At 39.4% G+C, this 26,125-nt stretch overlaps 1 protein-coding gene across 1 annotated transcript in view; it reads left to right on the forward strand.

Moving 5' to 3' along the window:
• MAP3K19 (mitogen-activated protein kinase kinase kinase 19) overlaps nt 1–26,125 on the forward strand; it is a 59,336-nt gene that overhangs the window by 29,395 nt on the left and 3,816 nt on the right. Inside the window, 6 exon segments of the mRNA XM_043996768.1 lie at nt 805–1,070; nt 12,592–12,635; nt 16,180–18,654; nt 21,209–21,278; nt 21,281–21,354; nt 24,181–24,881. Of these exon segments, the coding sequence (XP_043852703.1) occupies nt 805–1,070; nt 12,592–12,635; nt 16,180–18,654; nt 21,209–21,278; nt 21,281–21,354; nt 24,181–24,881 (3,630 nt within the window).

The following is a 26,125-nucleotide window of genomic DNA, read 5'->3' on the forward strand; positions in this document are numbered from 1 at the left end:
TGTTTGGAGTGGAATATTGAGAGTGTTCATCTGGATTGCCTCTAATTTGCAATCTTAGCTTGCTGCAGTCTCCCCATTCCCACTTTTTTCTTATTCTTGAAGGTTAAGTTCAAATGCCATCTCTTTCTTGAAGCCTTAACTGAAGTCTCTCAGGTAAGAGTGATCTTTATCTCCCTGACTCTTGTATTATAGTTATTTATCTGATGCTTATCTCTCTATTAGATTTTAAGCACTACGGACAGTTCCATTTTCAACTTCTGAGTGAGCTGGTGGCACAGTGGATAGAACCTGGGCCTGAAGTCAGGAAGACCTAAGTTCAAATCCAGCCTCAGACACTTACTAGTTGTGTGGCATTGGGCAAATCACTTGAACTCTGTTTGCCTCAGTTTCCTCAACTATAAAATAAGGATAATAATAGCACCTACCTCTCAGGGTTGTTGTAAGGATCAAATGAGATATTTGTAAAAAATTCTTAGCATGGTGTCTGGCATATAGTAGGTACTATATAAATGCTTATTCCTTTCCTCTTGCTCCCCTTTACACTTTTAGTGCCTAGTAGCTTGCATTGTACATGGTAGATACTGGATAAATGTTAGTTGAATTGAATTGAGAAATTCTTCTTTTTATGGCCTTCTCTAGCCAAGGTAGGCATTGGAACACATCATTGCTCACTTCCAGCCAGCAGTACAACCTTGCCAGTTACCTTCCTGTATGTAATAGATTTCTGAGCTAAGAGTACCATTACACTGAAGACCTAGAAGATGGGGAGATAAGTTCTGAATGAGGTTTTGTTTTCCCTCTTAGTCAGACAACGTCAGTGCACAGAAAGTGGGCAAGTGAGCACTCTTTTTCTCTTCCAAATGAAACTGAGATGGTGGAATTCAAAATGAGGCAACAGACTATGTTACCTTTCCTTTTCAAGAAAGAGGAAAGCTTAAAACAGCTGCATGATGCTGACTTTGATTTTCTGGTGCCAAGACATTCCTCAGAACCTAATGTTTCGAAGTCTGTAATGGGTAAGAATGCCTTCCAGTTTATGAAAGCACAGCGTCAACACACTCAATCTGATGGTAAGTTTGGTGATATACCCATTCCAAATGTTTTCTTGATAACATGACAAATCAATTTACTTTCTATGAATACATAGGCTACTTGAATCCATATAGCCTAGATATTTTTGCAGATATGATACAATGGATTCTTCTGAACAACATTTTAAAACATTTCAATACATCTAACATAAGAGCTAGGTAGGCACTGCTTGGCTAAGACCACAGGGACTGTCAACTTATGTTGATCCCTATTCTTTATTTTCCATCTTGGTTTGCCCTGGGTTCATTGTTCTGGGGGTAGTCTGATATCTCAGTGGGGAAATAGGACTCCCAATTTTCATATTCATTGGCTCATTTCTCCACTAGAAGGTTGTTACTGAAAGAATTGATAATTTTAGAAATGGCATAAAGCTTTTTCCTAGCAAAGGGGAAAAGTTTAAAAGTACCCATTATACAAATAGACATCAGGTATGGAACAGGTAATTTATTTCAACACAGAAAAGGGAATGCTAAGAAATAAAGAATCATACAATAATTAGAACAGAATACAGTACTTATCATTACTATTAAAATCAACCAGAAGGCTAATACTCAAGCTTTGTTGAGATCTAAACAGGTTTTTTGCAATGTTGCTAGTAAGCCAATTCACCTTTCACTTCCTCTGACCACATAGTTAATCAAAAACCAAAGAGGATTTTTCTTCTGGGCCCTTCCTTTCTGAAGCCAATGTCTTCCGTATCACAAATCCAATCCTGCTACCATTGCTGCAACAATTCTGGTAGATACTGTTCTTCTTAACAGCACTTGCAGGCTTTCCAGGGCATTGACATGTTCACAGAGTCTGTGATGGAAGGAAGGAAACACAAAAGGAGAGGCAAGATAGCCAAGGAACTCTAGTACAAATCTGGCTATTTCAGTCCAAAAATGGGTAAGGAACTGGAAGGCCCCTGCCTTGTCTTTTTTTTTTTTTGCTGGGGTAGGGAAGGACCCTTACTTTCTCCACCCCACAATTAGAAGCTTATCTTGTCCTCTTGAAAGTACCTCCAACCTGACAGCTGGAATCAGTCTCTTCTATTAGGTTTGGTATCCTGCATTCTTATCTTTTCTGCCTAATGGAGGAACTCAACCCAATTATGAGTCATACCTACCTAGAAGCAGACAGAGAATATCTGCATATACCCTATGGGCTGGGGTTGGGGGTGGATGATGAAAACCTATTACATAGATAAATAAAGTTATGAACTACATGCAACATTTTTATCTTCCTTGAATGTTTACCTTCCTTATACTGTAAATTTTCAAATGGATCTGTGAGTTCATCAGTGTGAGTATTCTCTCCAATGATTTGAATTATGGTTATCCATCCCTGTCCATCTTGTGTGACTTTTGCCAATGCCTTCCAATAATTTCACCCCTATAGGGTAGAACTGGGTGACTAAGAGAGAACAAGGAAGCCAGCTAAGAACCCTTTGGACCTTCTTTCTATTCTCTTGACATTGTAAGGATACCAGTGGAGGACATGGACTGTCTGTCAATTATCCCTCACTCTTGCCCTGTGATCAGCCTACTTCTTTTCTGATTTTAAGGATTTTTAAGTAGCGTATTCACAGTTTCATACCAACCCATGAAATCGTGTCTGCTGAAAAATCTTAAAGGAGATCCCTAAATTAGCATATAGTCTAATAATGTACTGACCATATGAAATAATGTAGCACATTGAGAACACAAAACCATGGTGATATCATGTAGATGTCATAAAAGAGCCAAGTGCTTTTGTATGCCCAAAGTATTTTCCAAGCCCTTTATTAAAGAATAATGAGGAATATAGTCCTAATACAGATTGCAGGCATAATATTCCATCAATCATAGCCTTAGGCAGTCTTTGAAATGCATAGTATTTATATTTAGCTAATATAGTAAAATCTTCATTTTATAGGCAGGCACATGATGTTAGGATTCACAATCTTGGAAGGTAGAGAAGCATTATGTAAAGCTATATTGGGAAATGAAGGTGATATAAAAATAAGAAATATCAGTAATTTTTCAAAAAATAAAAGACTTCTAGCAACCCAAGAGCTCAGCCCAGCACATGAGACTCTAGAAAGAGCCAAGAAAGGGTAACACAAATGCAGATACACAGGGAAATCCAACCACATAATCAGCCTCCCTAGGACCACGTTGCTCTTTGACAAAAAGGGGCTCCTCTGACTTCTTTGTTCTCTCTCCTTTCAAACAAATCAACTCTGCAATATAAGAAACAGTTTCAGAAATACCTGCTCAGAACCCTGGGCTATCTCTGCTTAGTCAGAAGGAAGCTTGGCAGATCCTACTTGTGACCTGGCTAACATTTTTTGACAGCAAGGAAGAAACACAAATAAAAAAGCCAAAGCTTTAGGGGAATTGGTTGAGTCATGCCAAGAGTCAGCTTCTTGACATTCTTTAAATTTGAGTTTCTTAATTTTACATAGACTCTCCTGGTTCTAAATTGGTGCATGGAAAGTAGTTTTCCACATCTCAGTCCTCAGATGGGCATTTGAGATACATTAGTAGAAACTCAGCCTGGCTTTCTGATTTATCCTTGCTCTCCTCCCAACTTAGAACCTGCCTCCTCAGACCCAGGCGACACTGTCCTTCCTGTGCCTGGAGATTTGTCCAATCATTGACATATATTGACTCTTCTCTAGGTGAGACATAAAGACTAGAAACACAATGAATCTCACAAATCCTTCCATCAACTGACCAGAGGATTTCCAAAGTCTCTTGCTTAATGTTTCTGTACCATAGGATACTATGGGACTAAGAAGAAAAGAAACATTCATTGTGAAGGATTTCCTTTCTGTCTCTCCCTATTATAGGTGAGGATACAAGAGGAAGCAGGTGCTTAGTCATGGTCAGTGATAGATCTGGAGTTTGATGGAGGCTTAGAGGTCATTAAGTCTAATCCCTTGATTTTATAGATCAAAAAATGGACACCTGTAGGGGAGGTAGATGGTGCAGTGGATGGAACCCTGGGCTCAGAATCAAAAAGACTCATCTTCCTGGGTTCAAATCCAGCCTCAGACACTCTACTAGCTGTGCAACCTTGGGCAAGTCACATAACCCTGTTTGCCTCAGTTCCTCATCTGTAAAATGAGCTGGAAAAGAAACTGGCAAACCAATCCAGGATCTTTGTCAGGAAAACCCCAAATGGATTCATGACGAGCTGGACACAATTGAAAGACTGAACAAAATCAGAGGCCTAGATAGGTTAAGTGAAAAAGTAAAAGCCATACAGGTAGTATGTGGCAGAGCCAGAATTTGAATCCAAGTCCTCTGACTCTAAATCCAATGCTCTTTTGTGTCAGGAAGTAACTTCAGGGCTGTATAGATTGATTGGTGGTTTGACAGGATAGCCTGGAATTCTATAATGTAGAAGGGGGTCAGTAATCACAATGGAATTGTGGAACCTGTGTCTTTGAGGGAGATTAGGGAATGGGCCTATGTGTTTTGACAGTATGTTTGTATAAGGTTAGAGAGTGAAATAATCACTCTATTACTCTAAATGTGGTACTTGGGAGCTTAGTTGTAAGTTTAGGAGTCATCATGAGAACAAATGGAATGGGGGAATGAGAATAGAGATTGCATATGGGCTGGGGGAGATTGGTTTGGTAGTGCTATGAACTGATTGGGGGGGGTAGTTTTTGGAGTTTGGCGGAGTGACCTAGAGCACAGAGCATAATGGCAATGCAAATCATTTGTGGAGAAACCCCTGATCTTTGTCTTTTCTCTGGGACAAGCTATCTGCTGAATACTCTTGAATAATGTGGAGGAGTTCTTTCAGGAACTCCAAAGACCTTTAATACCCCCACCTTGTTCTGATATTACCAACTTTAAGATTTATCAGCTTGAGTAGGGAGAAAAGGGCTTGATTACGACAGTTTTCATTCAGACTGCAAGTCAATATTGCCATGGTTCCTGCCTTAGAGGAACTTTTGAGATCTTTGGCCATGCCTATATGTGATGAATTAGCCTAACTGGAAGTAGCCACCCATCTCCCCAATGTGCTCACGTTGAATCCTGCTTTTGATTGCAGGGATTATGTCCAGTTCTATGGCCTTTCTACAGGGCTGCCTCCTAGTAATTAAAGGTCAATTTGGGGGTAGTTTTTAGAGTTTGGCGGGGTGACTCAAATTCAAATTTCCAAAACACCAGATACTGTGGATATGGTGAACTTGGAGATCACTTTGAACTTATTTTCTTAGAGTGAATAATCACCTTAGCAATCCTGTGCCACATCTGTGGCAATCAAAATGATTAATGATTGTCTCTACCTGTTACCTAAACAGGAGAACAAACCTGTGCAAGTATGGAAGGAAGGAAATATTATAACGTATTCGGCCTCAGTATAATTCTTTCACTACTCTCCCTATTAGTCCCTGGAATTATTGGCTGGTATTGCATAATTTGGCCATTGTGTGGGACTCAGGCAACACACTCCCAGAACTTCTGGAAGCAATGCTGGTAACAGTTGTTTGCTATGTTCATGATAAGCCACTGCCAGACCCCAAGGCAGAATTTTTTTCTCCAGTACAAGAAAATGTCAAAAAGAATAAATTGGGGTAAAAGAAAGTAAAATGAAACTCCCATAAAAGAACGATAATATTCCAACACAACTATTAGACCCTCAGAAATGATGAGGCAAGAGTAAGAATGTCAGTAATAGTTTAGAAGCTCAATAAAAGAATTAAAGGAAGAAATTCTAGAAATTTGAACTCTCAAAAGCCAAAGAAAAATAATGAATGAATAAAGAATGAAAAATAATTTGTTAAACATTTACTATATGCTAAACACCAGGAAACAAATATAAAAAGAGAGGCAGTTCCTAACCCCAAGAAGCTCCATTTCCTTATAGAAGGAGACAGCACATAAAGGAGAGCAGTGGCCAAGAGAGGGTGTATTCTTCTGGGAAATCACAAAGATGGTGAATGGGACAATAGGAAGTCAATCAACATATCCTTTCTGGAGGCAATGATAGCATTGATTTGAAGATAGTTCTATGAGAAGGAAGTATAAAGAGGTTGGGGAGAGGAGCACATGGGTATGTAAAAAAATTAATTATTAATAACTAACTAATCTAACCTGGAAAAATTATATAATTTGACTTATTAAAAATTATAGGTTTAGATAAATTATAATTGGGCCGTAAGTCCTGCTGTGGTCGCCATTCAAATGTAGAAATATTTTTGTGAATAGGACTAATATAGGGGCTAATTTGACTGGAGTACTAATTCTGGGACTTTTGACTAACTGGCTATCTGACTGCTATTAATTTAATGTGGGCCGTTTATAAAGTTCCACCACACTGCTCTACTCCCAAATTGATAAGCAAAATATTAAGAAGGCTCTTATCTAAATAATCAAAGCAGAGTTTATTTATGAGATACTATTTAAAATTAAGAATACAGGGAAATAAAATGTACAACCTGACTGCTTTCCTGCGGTCTCTTTCCACTGCATCTCTTTCCCACCTGCTGTGCTTTGAACTTTTTTAATACAATAAGGGCCTGAACCTTATCCTGCCTCAGGGCACTCACTTGCTCAGCTACTTTCACTAACTCTGCCTGTACCCTTTCACTTTGTAAATCCCCCTGCTTCTAACTTTCCTCTCCTTACTGTCACTGCTGAACCCCTGTGTTCCTCTCTCACCGACCTTCTGTCTGTCTGCTCTGTCAGTCTGCCCTCTGCCGCCTTTGCTGCCCCTTCTCTAGTCAGAATCTTTGCCGTCTCCTGCCTCTTGACCTCTTCTTGTCTGTCTGAACCTCTTCTCAGCCTCTCTCGTCCGCCCCCATCCGACCGAACCATCCTTGTCCACCCCCTTGCTGTCTAACTCCCAGGTCTATATATTGCTTTTCTTCTCTCCACTCAAATCTTGGGGCTTCCTTGCACCCACACACCAAGCTTATCCGCTAGCCAGGGCTGCGGCTGGTGCCAGGGGGTGGGGGGGTGGGGGTGTGTGCTCCAGCTTCATGTGCCTCAGGCTATGCCAGAGCCGAGCCTGGACCAGTCCAGGATCTCTCGCATAGCTCCGCTCAGGTCGGAGGGAGCTGGGGGCTTTTTTTTTTCCCCCAGCTGTCTGACCTGGCGTCCTGTACAGCCCACAGGGCTTCTTGGCTCAGCTGAAGCAGAGGAGGAGGGGCACTAGCCCTTCCCACACAGAAGAGACCCTGAGGGCCTAAGGCTTTCCAATCTCAGCCCAAAGGTAGGGTCCCCAAATCAAAATAAATTTCCACAGGTGGCAAGACTGAAAATGAAGAACATAGCACCATGATAGGGGTTGTTGCTGAGCTGCTAACTCCTCCTGGGTATCAAGTCTGGAGGTCCAGTTTGGAGGGTGGTGCAGCAGTAGCAGAGGAAATCAGAGATTTTTCAGAATCCACAGTACTCTAACGGAGATAAGCCCTATATTAAATTCCTTTAGAAATGTAGTCACCAAATTCTATACCTACAGCATCTCACACACGCACACACATACACACACACACATATACACAAAACAATCAGGCGGATCAGGACCTTTACAAATCAAGAAAAAAGCAATCTGAATCTCACAAAACTATTTATCTACCACAAGAAAGAAATGAAAAATCTGGAATATAATATTCTGAAAAAGCACAGAAAATAAATTTGTATCCTAAAAATAATATATCATGTGTATTTAAACTTAGCCATATGTGAGAAAGTTACTTTTCAGTAAAAAAGGAGAAATTTTATTCATTTCTCCTGGAGAGACAAGTTTTTATGATAAGCAAAGACTTGGTGTATAAATCAAAGTTTATATCCTGCAAAGAGAAAATAAAGATTTTTTTTTTGTAGATATCTCTTGTCTGAAGGTCATTGGGAGAAAATAGTAAAAATATTTGTGAAAAGGAGTACCAAAGGAGATAAACTAAATGTATTTTATTGGAGAGAAGAAGAGAGGAGGGAGGAAGACCTGAAGTAATATTTCTGACCCTGTGGAACTCCATGAAGAGATATAGATGAAAAGTGGTGATAAGGCTACAAAGTTTTAGACACCTTACCTTGTATGAGAATCACTAAGAAAACAGAGTATGTTTGGGTAAATTAGATCCTAAAATCTTCTAGAAACAGGATTAACTGAATGAATATTTCTTAGAATGGGGTGCTAGAGATGATCATGAAATGGCAATGTGGGGTATTAGGGAGAGATGGGGAAAGTCTGAACCATGTTCTAATCTAGGTTGGGGGTGGGAAGAGGAAGAGGGAGAGAGGGAGAGATACAGAGACAAACAGAGGCAGAGATGAAAACAGAATAAAAGAATAATCAAGAAATTTGAGTTTAAGGCTGAACAATAGAGTCTGGGAGATATTTATGGGAGGAGCAAGCAAACAAACTGTAGGTGCCTAGTACTGACTAAAAAAGTGATTTAACATAATTTGATAGAGGAAAGTACAAATGTAATAATTATAATTGTGAATGTTGATGGACTAAATATTCATAAAACAGAAAAAAATGGTGGGATGGATTATAGAACTCAATACTTTACAGCATACAAGAAACATAAATAAAACATAAAGACATACAGAGTTAAAATGAGTGGTTGGAATAAAATTTATTATGCTTCAGGCAAATCCAAAAAAGCAGGAATTGCCGTCATGATTTTAGATAAGGCATCAGTAAAAATAGATACTGTCAAGAGAGACAAACAGGGAAACTACATTATTCTTAAAGCAACCACAGAACACACACATACATATAAGAACATGCCTTATTAATGCCTTTTGTCTTACTATCACAGTTATTTTAGAGGGGAAAGGTGAAATCCTTCCCTCCTCCATCCAATATTGAACCCTCCTTTCTAAAAAATAAAATAATTAAGAAAAAAATCTGATACAGTGACTGTATCTGACAATATATACAATATACACAATCATCTGACTCTGTTGGAAACAATATCAATATTAAATATAAATATAGGTAGATACTCCCTAAATCATCTAGTACCTAAGTACTTAAAAGAAAAGTTAGCAAAAATATGAAATACCTAAATAGTAAGATAATAATTATAAGTAATTTAAATGTCCCTCATTCACAATTTGAAAAATGGTATCAAAAGATAAATAAGGGGGCAGCTAGGTGGCACAGTGGATAGAGCACTGGCCCTGAAGTCAGGAGGACCTGAGTTCAAATCCGGCCTCAGTCACTTGACGCTTACTAGCTATGTGACCCTGGGGAAGTCACTTAACCCCAATTGCCTCACCCCCCCCCAAAAAAAAGATAAATAAGAAGGAAATTAGTGTTCTGAACAGAATTCTGGAAAAGCTGGATTTGATAGATGTATCGAATTTAAACACAAAAAGGAAATGAATGTAGGATACATTGTCAAACCTGCTTTGCCTAAATTAATACTGGACTATGCACTTCAATTTGCACAATGCTCCTGAAGAACTTTTTTCAGAAGTTCATACATTTATTATTTCAGGGCCTATGTTAGAGCAGGAGGTGGTGGTCTGTCTCAATGATTTCCTCATTTACTCCTGTGATGATGCCAAGCACATCTAATTTGTCTGGGCTGCCCTCCAGTAGCTATGTTAGTACTAGCTATTTGCCAAGTTGGAAAAGTGCCAATATGTCAAGGAGATGGAAATTCTTGGGTACACAATAAATGCTGGGGAACACACATAGATCTATGTGCAGTAATGATGGCACTGCATTAAGAAACTTTTGGGGGTGGCTAGGTGGCGTAGTGGATAAAGCACTGGCTGTGGATTCAAGAGTTCCTAAGTTCAAATCCGGCCTCAGACACTTGACACTTACTAGCTGTGTGACCCTGGGCAAGTCACTTAACCCCATTGCCCCGTTTAAAAAAAAAAAAAAGAAACTTTTGGATTGGTGAAAGGCCCACCATAGATCCTCAGTTTTATGGGAAAATCTAGTTTAGAGTTTGGGAACAAGAAGAACCCATCACAAGGACCAATGGAATATAATTAGAAGGGTAATCCTAGTTGGCAGATCATGAGTTTCACCACTTCATTGACAAGGAAGAGGTCTACTGCCTCTTTTCCAGAGTCCAGACTAGAGCCTAGAGTTCTTTGAATGACCTCTCCTTTTCAAACCTACCTCCTTGCAGGGCCAATAACTGTTCACTGCAACTCACTTCCAGTTTATGAGATCCCCTTAAATCTGATATTAAAGTAATAAAAGTACTCCTAGGAAGTTGTATGCTGGTAAATGTTTAATAACTGGCTTTCTTGGGGGCAGCTAGGTGGCATAGTTGATAAGCACGGGCCCTGGATTCAGGAGTACCTGAGTTCAAATCCGGACTCAGACACTTGACACTTACTAGCTGTATGGCCCTGGGCAAGTCACTTAAACCCAATTGCCTCACTAAAAAAAAACAACAACAAAAAAAACCTGGTTTTCTTGGCCAGCTAGGTGGTGCAGTGGATAGAGCACCAGCCCTGGAATCAGGAGGATCTGAGTTCAAATCTGGCCTCAGACACTTAACACTTACTAGTTGTGTGACCCTAGGCAAGTCACTTAACCCCAATTGCCTCACAAAACAAAAACAAAAACAAAAAAAACCCCTGGATTTCTGGGACAGGGCGGGTTAGGAGAATGTATGTATAACAAACTTTTTTTTTTTTTTTACATATAAGGTATTTTATTTTTTCCGTTACATGTAAAGATAGTTCTCAACTTTTGTTTATACAAGCTTTACAATTTCAGATTTTTCTCCCTCCCTTCCCCCTCCCCTAGACAGCAGGTAATCTGATATAGGTTATATCTATATATCTATATACATATACATATATATATATTTATACACGCATAATAACATTAATCCTATTTCTGCATTAGTCCTGTTATAAGAGAAAAAATCAGAGCAATGATGAAAAACCTCAAAATAGAAAAAAAACAACAGCACCAAAAACAAAAGAAATAGTATGGCTCATTCAGCATCTATACTCCATGGTTCTTTTTTTTTTTCTTGGATTTGGAGATCCTCTTCTATCATGAGTTCCCTGGAACTCTTCTATACCATTGCATTGGTGAGAAGAATATAGTCCATCACAGTAGATCAACGCTCAATGTTGATGATACTGTGTACAATGTTCTTCTGATTCTGCTCATCTCACTCATCATCAGCTCATGCAAGACCCTCCAGGTTTCTCTGAACTCCTCCTGCTCATCATTTCTTACAGTGCAATAGTATTCCATTACATTCATATACCACAACTTGTCCAGCCATTCCCCAATTGATGGGCACCCCCTCAATTTCTAATTCCTTGCTACCACGTAAAGAGCAGCTATAAATATTTTTGTACATGTGGGTCCCTTTCCCCTTTCCATGATGTTTTTGGGAAAAAGACCTAAAAGTGGTATTGCTGGGTCAAAGGGTATGCACAGCTTTATCGCCCTTTGGGCATAATTCCAAATTGCTCTCCAGAATGGTTGGATCAGTTCACAGCTCCACCAACAATGAATTGGTGTTCCAATTTTTCCACAGCTTCTCCAACATTTATCATTTTCCTTTTTTGTCATTTTAGCCAATCTGACAGGTGTCAGGTGGTACCTCAGAGTTGTTTTAATTTGCATCTCTCTAATCATTAGAGATTTAGAGCATTTTTTCATATGGGAATAGATAGCTTTGGTTTCTTCATCAGAAAACTGCCTGTTCATATCCTTTGACCATTTCTCAATTGGGGAATGACTTGGATTCTTTTATTTTTTTTTAATTAAAAAAAATTTTTTTAGTGAGGCAATTGGGGTTAAGTGACTTGCCCAGGGTCACACAGCTTGTAAGTGTTAAGTGAGGCTGGATTTGAAATCAGGTACTCCTGACTCCAGGGCCGGTGCTCTATCCACTGCGCCATCTAGCTGCCCCGACTTGGATTCTTATAAATTTGATTTAGTTCCCTATATATTTTAGAGATGAGGCCTTTATCGGAAGTACTGGCCACAAAAATTTATAACAAACTTTTAAGTTTAATTTTCATTATTAACATTTTCTCCATTACCATCTTAAGTCAATGAAACAATAAATCAAACCTTAATTTGTGGCATTTGCCAATTTCTGAAGACTTCATGCTCACACTGACAATTTAAGAAGTGACTCTTATAAGCTGATTTGAGCTAGCTCCAGCAAACCCCTTTTCCTAGGCATGAATCAGGTACAGAAGATAAGGCACATATCTCACCTAGAAAGGTGAAACAGGGATTGAGTTGAGGGTATAAAGAGCACTGTGAAATGAGTTCTGAATTTGGAGCCAGGGGACTCCTTGACTCTGGACAAATCCTTTTATGTCTTTGAGCCACAATTTTCTCATTTGTTGAATGAGGACCTTGGAATAATGTCTCTTCAAGTTCTGAATCTATGATCCAATGAAGTACCATGACATAAGTATCATACTTAACTTTCATGTCCTTCCATAATATACTTTGGCCAAAAACACCCTCCTCCCTACCAACACCCCACCCAAGTTGACTGCAAGTTTACTATCATAAATGTCCAATATGTTATTAATCTTTTTTTAAAAGGTTTTACCACACCTGCTGTCAAACTTAGTGGCCGAAGAACTGAGGTAAGATGTTATTCTAGAATAATTGAAATAAAAACAAAAATAGAAGTTAAGGAACATTTTCCAGCTAAGAAATCCCTCAATAACTCTGAAAATTTAGTAATTATTTCCTGGAGAAACAAGTACTCACCTTCTAAGGAGATACTGGGTGGTATTTGCTATTAGTCCTTTGCATTTTCTTGTCTCAATTTTCAAGTCTCTTCCATATAATGTAATAAATTATAGCAATAGGTTTGCTTCATTCTAATAGCACCTAGAATTTGAAAAAAAATTTAGCAGAGGTGGTATACAAAACTAAATTTTCTCTATCTTTAAATCATTGCTGGTATTATTTAAAGCATTTTGAAAGGGCTACTTTAACTCTTCCAAGTAAATCATCAGTTAGTATCCTGCAATCAATATGTGAAATACGAGTTTAGAATAGGGTTAAGGATAGGGACTGGGCCTGTTATTTCATTAAATGAAATATAATACAAGTGGGAACTCCTAGTTAGTCAACAAGAATTTATGAAGTGATATGCACTGTGCCAAGTGCTAAGCATACAAAGAAAGGTAAAAGGCAATCCATTCTCTGAAGGAGCTTAATGATGGAGATAAGATGCAAACAGCTATGTACAAACAAGATGTGTATATATACATATATATTATAAATTGGAGATAATCTTAGAGGAAAGACCCTAGCATTATAGGGGGACTTGGGGAAGGTAAGACTTTACCTAGAAAATGTAGAAAGCCAGGGAGACTAGGAGGAAGAGATGAGGAGGAGGAGAATTCCAGGCATGGGGGACAGGCAATGAAAATGCCAGAATTGAGAGATGGAGTGTCTTACAAGAAGAACCACAAGGAAGCTGGTGTCACTAGAATATATGGAGGGAGACTGGAAACCTAGGAGAGGTTATAATGGGCTTTGAACAGCATACTGATTTATATTTTGTCTTGTATGGAATAGAATTTAGGGAATGGGTGGCGGGTGACATGGTCAGACCTGTGCATATAAGGAGAATCATTGTGGCAGTTGTGTTGGGGGATGGATTGGAATGAGGGGAGTTTAGAGGCAGGGAGATTAGCCAGCATGCTGTTGCAGAAAGAACAGCTGTGAGGTGATGCAGGGCAGCACCAGGATGGTAGCAGTATCAGAGAAGAAAAGGGGGTATCTGCTGGAGATGTTACAAAGGTAGAAATGACAGGACTTAACTCATTGGATAGAAGGGGTAAGGGGTGAGAGAGTGAGGATTCTTTGATGACACCTAGGTTCTGAGCCTGGGTGACTGGGAGGATGGTAGTATCTTCAACAGAAATATGGGAGTTTGAAAGAGGAGAGAGGGTTTGAAGGTAAAGATGAGTTTGGTTTTGAACTGCTGAGTTTAAGATGTCTACAGGTCATCCAGTACAAAATGTCCAATAGGCCATTAGAGATGAGACTAGAGGTCAAGAGAGAGGTTAGGGCTTTATAAATAGATCTGAGAATCATCAGCATAGAGATGATAATTGGCTCTCTGGGAGTTGATGAAATCATCAAGTGAGATAATAGAAAGGAAGAAGAGAGTTCAAGAAGAAGGCAAAAGTGCCTTGGGAGATACTCAAGATTAGCAGGTGTGACCTGGATGAAGATCCAACAAAGGAAATTGAGAAGGAGCATTCAACCAGGCAGGAGGAGAACCAGGATAGAATAGTGCCATGGAAACCTAGAGAGAAGAGGGTGATTGACAGTGTTGAAGGCTGCAAAGAGGTGGAGAAAGATGAGGATTTAGGAAAGCCCATTAGATTCAGCAATTGAGAGATTATTAGTAACTTTAGAGAAAGAATTTTCATTTGAATGGAGAAGTCAGAAGGCAGACTACAGAGAGTTAAGAAGAAAGTGAGAGGAAAGGGGACATGACCATCACAGATGGCTCTCTCAAGTTTAGTCATACAAGGAAAGACAGATATAGGATATAAGCTAGCAGGGATGGATGGAGCCAGGGTTTTTTGTTTGTTTGTTTTTAGGATTTGGGAAACATGGTCATAGGTATTAGGCAATATGCCAATAGATTGGTAGAACCTGAAGATTAGTGATAGAGTAGGGATGAAAGAGGGGGTAATTTGCTAGAGAAGATAGGATGGAATGAGATCACTCCCAGATTTTGAAACTCCCTCTAACAAAGCAGATCAGTACCTCCTCTACTTGTTATAGTTTTAGATGCCTAGGGGGTCCAACTTGGTCCTTGGGTCCCAAGCACCCCCAAAACTCTATATTGCAGCAAAAATAAGATAAAGCATAATTGAGAAAGATTTCACAAAAATAAATAAAAATACAATAAAGTTAATGTTAATCTGTGGTAGTCTGAGTCAAGATGGGCCTGCAGGGAGTTTCTCTTTTAATTAGACACCATTGACCTAGAACATTGAGAAGCTCAAGTGACTTGCTCAGGATCCCAGTCAGCATGTGTCAAAGCTGAAACTTAAACCTCAGGCTCTCTGGCTTTGAGGCTGCTTGTCTGTCCAAAAAGCTGATATATGCTATCAGGGAAGAATTCAGGCACTGGGCAAATGTGGCTCAATACCTCATTTATTCTTCAGTCATCTCTTTGAAATGGAGGAAAATTCTAGTTTAGAGGTAAGAAAATATACCCCAAAAAGGGAATGTGACTTCTTTTTTCTTTCTAAATCCTGTGTTCATCTTGCAGCCCTCCCTTTCTCCTCATACACAGGTACCCACAGTGATTATAGAAAGAAGTATTAAATAAGATAAACCCCGACTTAACTACCTTTTTTCATGTGGACCTATGAAAATGTTGACACAATAAACTATGCAATATGCACACTGTCCAGGGAATGAAAAGATGAGAAGAATAAACTTTAAGTCGTTTTAGAGACTGTTTTCCTATCTATGGGCCATGTACTTAGATTTCTTGCATTAGGTTATACTGACCTCTGGAGGCAAAGAACAAAAGCCAACTCAACTTGAAATTGGATGAAGGATGAGGGTCTATTTTATGTCACCTGTGGTGACTAATTTTCAGACATCAGGTATGTAACATTTCTAACACATTCTCATCTAGCTGTAATTTACCTGGATAAGCATTCACCATGAGCATTCTGATCGTGTTGAGAGTCTGATGATCAGTGTTACAACATAAGAATAAAGTAATTTTTAATTAAATGAAGAATTTCAAGACTTGGATCAATTATTATGAAAATTCAAATAGGAGGAAGTTATATGTCTCTTGTCCATAATAAAACAAAGTCTTATCTATCAGGAAATTCATTATTCAAATATTTAAAGCTAGGAGTCTTAAGATAAGCCTGGTTCTTTAAAAATAAAACCAAATCAATTAGTTTTTTCCTTTTTATTCTCAAAAATACTTAAAGACTTTGGAAATGAGATTCCAGTCATAAAAACTGGGATCCATTGTAGATCCTTGTATTTTGGACATTGTCCCACCATTCCACAAGGGGACACTGACCAAAGAGCATTCTGCTTGGTGTTAACTTAGGACTATGGAATATATAATTATTGCCATTTAGCATTCTAATATTCATCAGAATTTTCACTCTTTTCTTCTAGTTTCCCTTACCACAACTATCTTTCTTGCCTACTGGGTCAAGTCAACTTGTTCTTCTAGAAAATAACAAGCTTATTAAAAAGACAGAAAGACATATTTCAAGCACCATATGTCCTATGCCTGGTCTCATAGAACCCACCAGTCGATCTGATGGCTTTCAGTTACCAAATAAATTGCAACAAACCCAGTCTAAAGTCTTTGTGTATCATAGTCTCAGAACATCTGACAGTTACAATTCTATTTGGTCTAGGAATATGTGCTCTTTTCAGAAGGATCATTGGCATTCATTAGGTGAGGGCTTGAGAAAGAGTCTGGAAAGGGAAGGAAATCTAAAACAAAGGAAAGCTGAAGATGGTATCCAACTTGAAGGCTCTCACTTTGAAAAAGGTCAGTTGTGGGTGTCCATTGAGAATGAGGACATTTTTAAAGACAACATTTCCAAAGACAAAGAGATTGATTCCCATGATGGTGAAATAAGAGTTACCAAAGAGGGAAATATTCAGGGTACAACATCAAGAAATCAACATAGCTTAAAGAGTAGGGACAATGAACAGGATGAAGGAATGATACATGCCACTCAAACCAAGCTCCAAGAAGTTAACCCTTCAGTAATGACACAAAGCCAGAGTGAAGGTTCTGGAAATGAGCTTCCTAATCTGAGGAGTACATCAGGGCTTACAAATGAGATGAGTGAAGAAAATCATATTCCAGAACTTGTCTTTACAACCATTCCCATTGTTATCACTGCTGACCCTGCAGCAAAACTATCCAAAAGCCACATGAGCAAAGAGACATCCACAAAAGTAGCAGGATCAGAAACAATGGGAACAGAAATGAGTGAAATGGTACCTCTGGTCTGCATTACTTTTCCTGGAAATGAATGCCCCAGGGAACCAGCCATGGCCAAACAGGGTTTTTCAAAGAGAAAGAGTTCTCTTCATAGCAATGGCAACACTTTCCATAGACTTGCTCACCAAGAAAATGACAAACGTAGGATGAAGACCTACAGGAAGAAATCGGATTCAAAGACAAAGATGAACAGGAGCCCTACAATTTCTATCGAGGGTTCCATCAAACCTACTATTCCAAAAGCAAGCATGAAAAGGCAAGTGTTTCCCACTTTGGGGCTTGATGAATCTAAGCCCAGGCAATCAACCAAGCTTCAAAGGAGAGGGCCACACATGGAGGACAAACCATTAGATGTCCATGCTTTGAAACTCCAAAGGCAAGGATTTCCCTGTAACTGCAAACACTCTGAACCAAAAAAGACTATTGCTCCTGTTTCTGTTCCTCCAGCAAAGTCAAACTTTAATTTTTTGGACCTCAAATATAGTGATATGTTCAAGGAAATCAATTCAGCTGACAAAGGACCAGGAATTTATGAAATGTTTGGGACTCCTGTATATTGCCATGTCAGAGAAGCTGGGCGTCAGGAAAACAAATTCTACAGGGAAACAAGTTCTGCTCCAGCTGGAAGATGTCTTTCAAACAAATGCCGTTCCACACATAATGAAAGAAATGGCAGTGGCAGAGTAAGAATTTCCCAGAAAAAGGGACATGCAAAACCCCCAAAGAGTTCTCTTGGCATTAAACAAAAGCATAAAAATTTAATTTCAAAAGAAAAAAACCACAAGTCAACAGCAGGTATCATAGAAAATATGGAAAATGATGATGTAATTGCAGCAGCTGATTGGCATATGAAATCTTCAGGAAATACCTCTCCCTCTTGTAAAGATGGAGCACAGCTCCTTCATTCCATTCAGTTTCCAGAGGATCTTGCTGCATACCAAAACCAGAATGAACTCACCCCTATCTCAGATTTGTCCAGGGAGGAAAAAGTTTCTGTGGAACAATCCTTAAATGATGAAGAGCATTCCCCCAGTCAAATACTTGCCACAAGCCTCAGAGATCTCCATGAACTTGAAGAGAAACATCAGACAACATGTGTAGCTTCAGTGAATATCTGGATAAGGCCAAGTCAGGAGAATGCCATTGAGTCCATATTACAAGAAAGATTTGATATGGAGACTCTCGGAAACCTGAAAGTCAGCCACACTTTTTCTGAGTCCCCAAGATCTGATAGAGTTTCTAATAAACTTCAAGGGCTGACTGATTTCTCTTTCCCAGAAAGATCAAAAAATGCATCTTCTCCGGCAACTTTAAGCCCAAACTGGACGCATTCAATGGAAGATGGCAGCTTAGCAAATAAGTCAACTACATATCAAAATGAAGAAAAAACTTTAAGTGTTACAAGCTCAATTTCTATGGACAGTCTGAACTCTAATAATAATGAACAAGTGACAGATGAATTATTAGGTTGTCTAGCGGCAGAACTGTTAGCTCTCGATGAGAAAGATGCAAAGTCCTGGCAAATGGTGACAAATGACACAAATGCTGAAACACAAAACCCCACCATCAATGGAAGAGGAAATACCTTCCAAGACCTTGACAAAGAGACAACAAGGCTCAAAATCCAGGTATGTCATTGCATGGAAATTCAATTCCAAGTCTCACTATAAGCAGATTGATTTAATTCAACAACACATCTAATTGTTAAAGTATTAATATTTTTGATCAATCAACAAATATTTACCAAGTATTTATTATATATAAGGTATGTAGATTTTGTTTGGGATATATATATATATATAGTCCCTGACCTCAAGCAGTTAAAAAAGAAATTTAGTGAAAATATAAATAACAATGCAAGGGGCAGCTAGATGGCGCAGTGGATAGAGCACCGGCCCTGGATTCAGGAGTACCTGAGTTCAAATCCGACCTCAGACACTTAACACTTACTAGCTGTGTGACCCTGGGCAAGTTGCTTAACCCCAATTGCCCCGCAAAAAAAAAAAAAATAACAATGCAAGAGATAAACGACTACAGGCAGGTCCTAATCAGTGAGAATCCCTCAAAATGGTATTTAAATTTGCCCTATTTGAAGTTTTAACTATGCTATGCAATTTTGAGACCACTTCAGGGGGTTCTCACTAATTCTCACTAATTGGGCCCTAGTTATACCAGTTATCACACTACAAGAGATGCTACAAGACACCATGTGATTAGTTGCCAAATGAACATTTATGTGCTCTTAGATCACTCTGTTAATAACTGTGACATTAAACCTAAGAGTCCAGGGAGGGAAGTGTTGTTATAGAATTTTGAAGTAGAAGGAACCTTAGCTTTTTTGAGTTGTTTTTCTAACTTGTACTTCATTTTGTAAAATGCATGAAAACCTGAATTTATAAATTAAACATGCTGGGTATGGTGACACATGCCTGTAATCCCTGACATGGGGAAGGCTGAGGGTTGTGGATCCCTTGAGCTCAGGAATTCTGAGCTGCAGTCAGATTAAGCCAATCAGATATCCAAACTAAATCTGATACCAATGTGGGTGTTGGGAAGGTGTGGTAGCATCATGCTGCTACCTGAAGAGGGGTGAACCATCTTACATCAGAAATGGAGATGGTCAGGCAGCTAAGTGGCACAGTGGATAAAGCACCAGCCCTGGATACAGGAGGACCTGAATTCAAATCCGACCTCAGGTGTTTGACACCTGGGCAAGTCATTTAACCCACATTGGCCCACAAAAAAAAAATAGAGAGATGGCCAAAGTTTCCAATGGGATCAGGCTGTGAATAGAGACTGTACTTTAAAAAAAATAATAATAGGGGCAGCTAGGTGGCACAGTGGATAGAGCACCGGCCCTGGAGTCAGGAGGACCTGAGTTCAAATCCGGCCTCAGACACTTAACACTTACTAGATGTGTGACCCCGGGCAAGTCACTTAACCCCAGTTTCCCCCCCAAAAATAATAAAACATTTTTATTTAAAGTTTTGAGTTCCAAATTCGATCCCTCCTTCCCTCCCTCCCCCTGCCCTGAGGAGGTAAGTAATCATATATAGGTTATATGTGTGCAATTATGTAAAACATTACCTTATTAGTTATTTTGTATAAGAAAACTTGAATAAAAGAAAAAAATTAAAGAAAGTGAAAAGTAGCATGCCTCAGTCTCTGTTCAATCAATATCAGTTCTTTCTTTGGAGGTGCGTAGTATGCTTTATCACTAGTCCTTTGGGATTGTCTTGGATCATTGTATTGCTGAGAATAGTTAACTCATTCACAGTTCTTCATAGAACAATATTGCTAAGGCTGTACTTTTAGCCCTGAAAGACAGGGAGATAGAGTCTCAAACAAACAAATAAAAACTCAGCTAAGTAAATAATGGAATGATCACATGGTCTACATTCACGCCTGGTTCCTTTGAGTAACAGTTTCCCTGATGCACCTAAATTTTTTTCACAAATAACTGATTAGATGAGCTTGAAGAAGCCCAAATTACTCATTTGATAGATGAAACTGAGGCTCATTAAGGGGAAACAGTTTGCCCCAAATCACACATCTAGACATATATGTCCTTCCCGGTTTTTAGAGGCTCATTCTTCTAGTACACACATACACAGGCCATTTTGCTTACAATGGCTGGAAATTTGTCTGTTCAATGAGAATACCACACTCTCAGAGGCAATAATACCTTTTAAAAATTGTGTTTCCATAGCCTACAATGTGCTTTCATACATGTTATTTCAAACCAGTGAAGTAGGTGGTAGGGTGAGTAGTCATTTTCCTATGCTCTAGACAAGGATGCAGAGCAAGATAGAATTGAAGTGATTTTTGCCCAGTATAATGAAGGATTTGAACCAAGCTCTTCTTTCTATTCGGTGTTCTTCCTAGCACATTGCTTTGTCTTTCATGCTTGGAATATAAGTAAAGAGATGATGGACTGCTTAAATAAAATGTATGTCAAAATAGATACATCTAATAAATCAGAAGCATATCCTTGAAAAATCTTGCTTGGTCATTGTTTGGGAAATCTGCATAGCCAGAATTATAATAAAGCACCAGGGAATTTGAAGAAGCCTGTCACAGGGAACATGTTCCTATAGCAAAAGTCAGGGAGGCATCTCCCTCTTCTTCAGTCCTAGCTGAATGTTGTAATGATTTTCTTATTCTTTTACTTTACTTTGCCAGAAGTACAGCAACAATTTCTGGCTCTCTGACAAGGAAAAACCTTTTTTTAGTTTGAATGAAAAGCCATTTTCTGAAACAGTTTAAAGCATGAAGAACCTATTCTGTGGACCAAAGGTGAAATCCTTGGGAAAGGCGCATATGGCACAGTAAGTTATACTTAACACAAGAAACCATCAGACCCTTGGGGAGCAGCAAAGTGAAACTTTCAGAAAGTGCTTCTTTAACCTTTGTAAAATATGGAACAGATCACCAACTCCTCTCGTCATAGTGTTAAAACAATCAAGACAGCATGGGGGGCAGCTAGGTGGCGCAATGGATAAAGCACTGGCCCTGGAGTCAGGAGGACCTGAGTTCAAATCCGACCTCAGACATTTGACACTTACTAGCTGTGTGACCCTGGGCAAGTCACTTAACCCCAATTGCCTCACAAAAAAAAAAAAAAAAAAAAAAAAAAGACAGCATGGTAGTTGATCTGTGGAAGAAGGGAGGAAGAGAGCAGCTATTGTCAAAGACCCTATCAATGATACCAGCTTCTCCATTTGTAGGAAATCTGGAAGCAGCTTATAAAATCAGAAACTGGCCCTTTTACTCTGGCTACTGGGAATACAAGAGAATTGGGTAGGATGCAATTGTGACAAAGCAATGCAGCTCAGTGGTTTGTTTTTTGTGTGTTTGAGGTCCTTCCAAAATCTTATTCCCTTTGACTCTGAAAATCTTGTTCATCGGGCTGTGTTATAAGCTGTGTTAAAATCATATCTTGTTCTGGTCCCCCAGATACTCTCCCCCCCAAACCTCCCCCCACTCCGTTAGTATAGTAAGTTTATAAGTAACTAATATAAAGTAATAATAGTAGGAAGTAAGATTGCATAGGGAATCCTAGAAGTCACTTAAAGGCTGTTCCATAAATTAAGGAAGCGTAACTGTTACTTGCCAACTGTCTCATAAATTAGGGGAACATAGGAGCCACTGAAAATTGTCTTATAAATTAACTAAGGCCAATGTGTTGGCCTGAGCCTGTGTGCTAACTCAAAGGAAGCCAGCTAGGCTTTACTGTAAAGGACCCCTCAGTCTAGTTAACTCCCCATGGTCTGTAAGCCTCAGATAAGTTCCAGACATGCTTAACAAGACTAGTAGAATACCAGCAAATGAACTAATCCTAAGGTGTTGTTAAAAATTTTGAAATAAGATGGATATATTAATGAACTAACACTTAGGTGTTAGTTAGACAGATAAGAGTCTGTCTCCCACCAAAACTCTAAAAACATAAGACCCCCAAACTCCTGCTCCCTCCACCCAGCACTACTCTGATCATCATCTTCTTCTTCATCTTTGTGGGGCAATGAGGGTTAAGTGACTTGCCCAGGGTCACACAGCTAGTATGTGTCAAGTGTCTGAGGTCGGATTTGAACTCAGGTCCTCCTGAATCCAGGGTGGGTGCTTTATACACTGCGCCACCTAGCTGCCCCTTTACTCCAGTCTTCTATGGGTTCATGCTGCCGGAGTGCTCCCAACTCTGATCCGCAGTCACATAAGTGACTCTCTTTGCTCCTGTACATCCCCATTCTCTTTCCTACACTGCCTGCCTCTACTACCCCATCCCCCAGCCCTATGACTCTACCTCTATATTCCCTTTGCCCCCAGTACTGTTTGTCTTTGTACTTTCTGTGCCCTATTAAAGTGTGATTGAAACATTACTCCTTACTTGCTGCCACTGTGGTCTTTCATGGAAAGTATCCAGAGAAATGGGTGTGCCTGCCCCCACTCCACTTGACCCAGAGGGACTCCCTTGTGATCCCATTCCCCTAGTCACACTTAATAATTCTATAAATTAGGGGGCAGCTAGGTGGAGCAGTGGATAAAGCACCTGCCCTGGATTCAGGAGGACCTGAGTTCAAATCCAGCCTTAGACACTTGACACTTACTAGCCGTGTGACCTTGGGCAAGTCACTTAACCCTCATTGCACCGACCCCCAAAAATAATTCTATAAATTATTTGGAAATTCACAATCTAACTGAAGTCCTAGGCACAGAATGCCTAGTATAATGTAAGCTTGGAGAGAGGGACCATTTCTTGTTTTTGAATCCTCCATAACTAACATAGTGCCTCATAGTAGGTACTTGATAAATGCTTATTGAATTGAATTCATTACATCAAAGGGCAATGATATTCTCTGTCACAGGATTGATATGGCTTCATTCTTGACCTCACCTTCAGGATTTTCTGTTTTCCTCTTGTGTGTACCTGTGCCGGCAGTTAAAGATCCAGGAAAGAAGTAAAGAGCTTTAACATGGATTGCTTGAATTAATATTTACTTCCTTGTAAAGGAGAAAAGGAGATAAGGATGTGGAATGTTTTTTTTACTTGACATTGCTTGTTTTTAATTGCTTCTTCCTACTTCTTGTTAAATAGATTAGAGATATGAGTAATTAACTCTCAACAAACTGAATAACAGACCCATAATAAATAGACACCATCTGCATGCAAATTTATAGTATTTAATAATAGTTTGTATTCTGTATAAATTTTGGAGTCTTAAGGGTCTTTGCCATCAACTATGTAAATAACCCTTATTTAATTAGCAGAAATAGACGAGAGGCTTCTTGCACAGGTATTGCAAATTTTGGTGGATCTCTTAGTAGCTCCTTAACCTTCAGGACTCCTTAAATCTTATAGGGGGAATTTGAGTGACAGTTTTTCCTATAGTATTCGTAAGAACCATTTAAAAAGGGGCAACATTTTTCAACTGATATTTTCTGTTCTCATGCCAGTCCCTATCCCCATTCATTGGAATAATTTGCATTTTCCTGACTTTGAATACAGGTTAACTTGAGATTGCAAGAAAGATAGGACTGAGAAATGTTCAGGGTCTGGGACTTAGTAAATACTTAGTAAATGCTTTATTGACTTGACATCAAAATCCCCAAATATTGAATAGTTCATGCTTAATGATTAATATTTGGCTTGCCTCTAGGTATACTGTGGCCTTACAAGTCAGGGCCAACTCATAGCTGTCAAACAAGTAGCTTTGGATACCTCTGATCAAGTAGCTAATGAGAGAGAATATCAGAAATTGCAAGAAGAAGTGGACTTGCTCAAGGTACTGAAACACGTCAATATTGTGACCTACTTGGGAACATGCTTGGAAAAGAACCTTGTAAGTATTTTCATGGAGTTTGTTCCAGGTGGCTCCATCGCCAGTATTCTAAACCGTTTTGGGCCCCTGCCCGAGATGGTGCTCTCCAAATACACCAAGCAAATTCTCCAAGGTGTAGCCTATTTGCATGAGAACTGTGTGGTGCACAGAGACATCAAGGGGAATAATGTGATGCTCATGCCGACTGGAATAATAAAGCTGATCGACTTTGGATGTGCCAGGCGTTTAGCGGCCTGTGTGAGCTTGACGGGCACTCATAGTGAAATGCTAACATCTATGCACGGGACACCTTATTGGATGGCACCAGAAGTCCTCAATGAATCTGGCTATGGAAGGAAGTCAGACATTTGGAGTATTGGCTGCACTGTATTTGAGATGGCCACAGGGAAGCCCCCTTTGGCTTCCATGGACAGGATAGCAGCAATGTTTTACATCGGCACTCACAGAGGGTTAATGCCTTCATTACCAGACCACTTTCAGAAGAAAGCAGCAGATTTTGTACATGTCTGTTTAACCAGGTAAGAAGCTTGGGGAATGGCAGAGGATAAAAGCCCAGGAGATTTGGAGGGTTTTCTTTGCTGGTTTGTGCATATCAAAATGATCTTTCCCCTCAGATTTTAAATTTGTATTGGTATCTCTTGTTTTTGACATCATATGCATTTTCAAGTATATTACTTTGCCATCCTCTGTAAAAATAAAAAGAGAGGGGGCAGCTAGGTGGAGCAGTGGATAAAGCACTAGCCCTGGATTCAGGAGGACCTGAGTTCAAATTCAGCCTCAGACACTTGACACGTACTAGCTGTGTGACCCTGGGCAAGTCACTTAACCCTCATTGCCCATTGAAATAAAATAAAATTTAAAAAATAATAAAAAGAGAGGTGGAGCAGCTAGGTGGCACAGTGGATAAAGCACGGGCCCTGGATTCAGGAGGACCTGAGTTCAAATCCGGCCTCAGACACTTGACACTTACTAGCTGTGTGACCCTGGGCAAGTCACTTAACCTTCATTGCCCCACCAAAACAAAAAACAAACAAACAAAAAAGAATAAAAAGAGAGGGGAAAAAAGCAGTTTGTCAAAAATTAACCAACGCATACTACTTGTGTCATATGGAATGAGTCATTTACCCTCCCCATGCCTCAGTTTCCTCAACTGTCATATGAGGGGGTTGCATTAGATGACATCTGAGGTCTCTTTTAGCATTAGAGCTGGATCCTATAATTCTGAGAAAATATGTAACATTTCACATTCTTCATCCCTCACTTTTGCAAAGAAGAGGCAGATGTACATTTTCTCAGCTCTTTTGGGGATCTAAGCTTGGTCATGCTAATTACGCGGCATTCATTTTATTTATGCCAATATCTGAAGGGCTTTCAAAGGAAAGGGAGATTAAATTTATTCTGTTTGTACCCAGAGGGTAGAACTAGGATTGGTAGATGGAAGTTTCAGGGAGGAAGATTTTGGATCAAGAAGAATATCCTAACAACTTCCCCAAAATAGAATGGGTACTTTGGGAGTCAAGAAATTATGATTTGGGGGCAGGGGTCCTGCTTGGAGAGGAAAATGATGAGCTCAGTTTTCTTTTCTAGTGGAAATGTCTAGTAGACTGTTAGAGATCCAGCACTGGAACTGAGGTGAAAGGTCGTGGCTGGAGAGACATATTCATAATCATTGAGGTGATTGTCCAAGCAATGAATGGAAACAGATGAGTTCTCCAAGAAGAGATTTAAAACAGAAGGGATTGTCTAATGTTGGGGTAGGAGG

This window comes from Dromiciops gliroides, chromosome 3, assembly GCF_019393635.1.
Source record: "Dromiciops gliroides isolate mDroGli1 chromosome 3, mDroGli1.pri, whole genome shotgun sequence".
In the NCBI taxonomy this organism is placed as follows: Eukaryota; Metazoa; Chordata; class Mammalia; order Microbiotheria; family Microbiotheriidae; genus Dromiciops; species Dromiciops gliroides.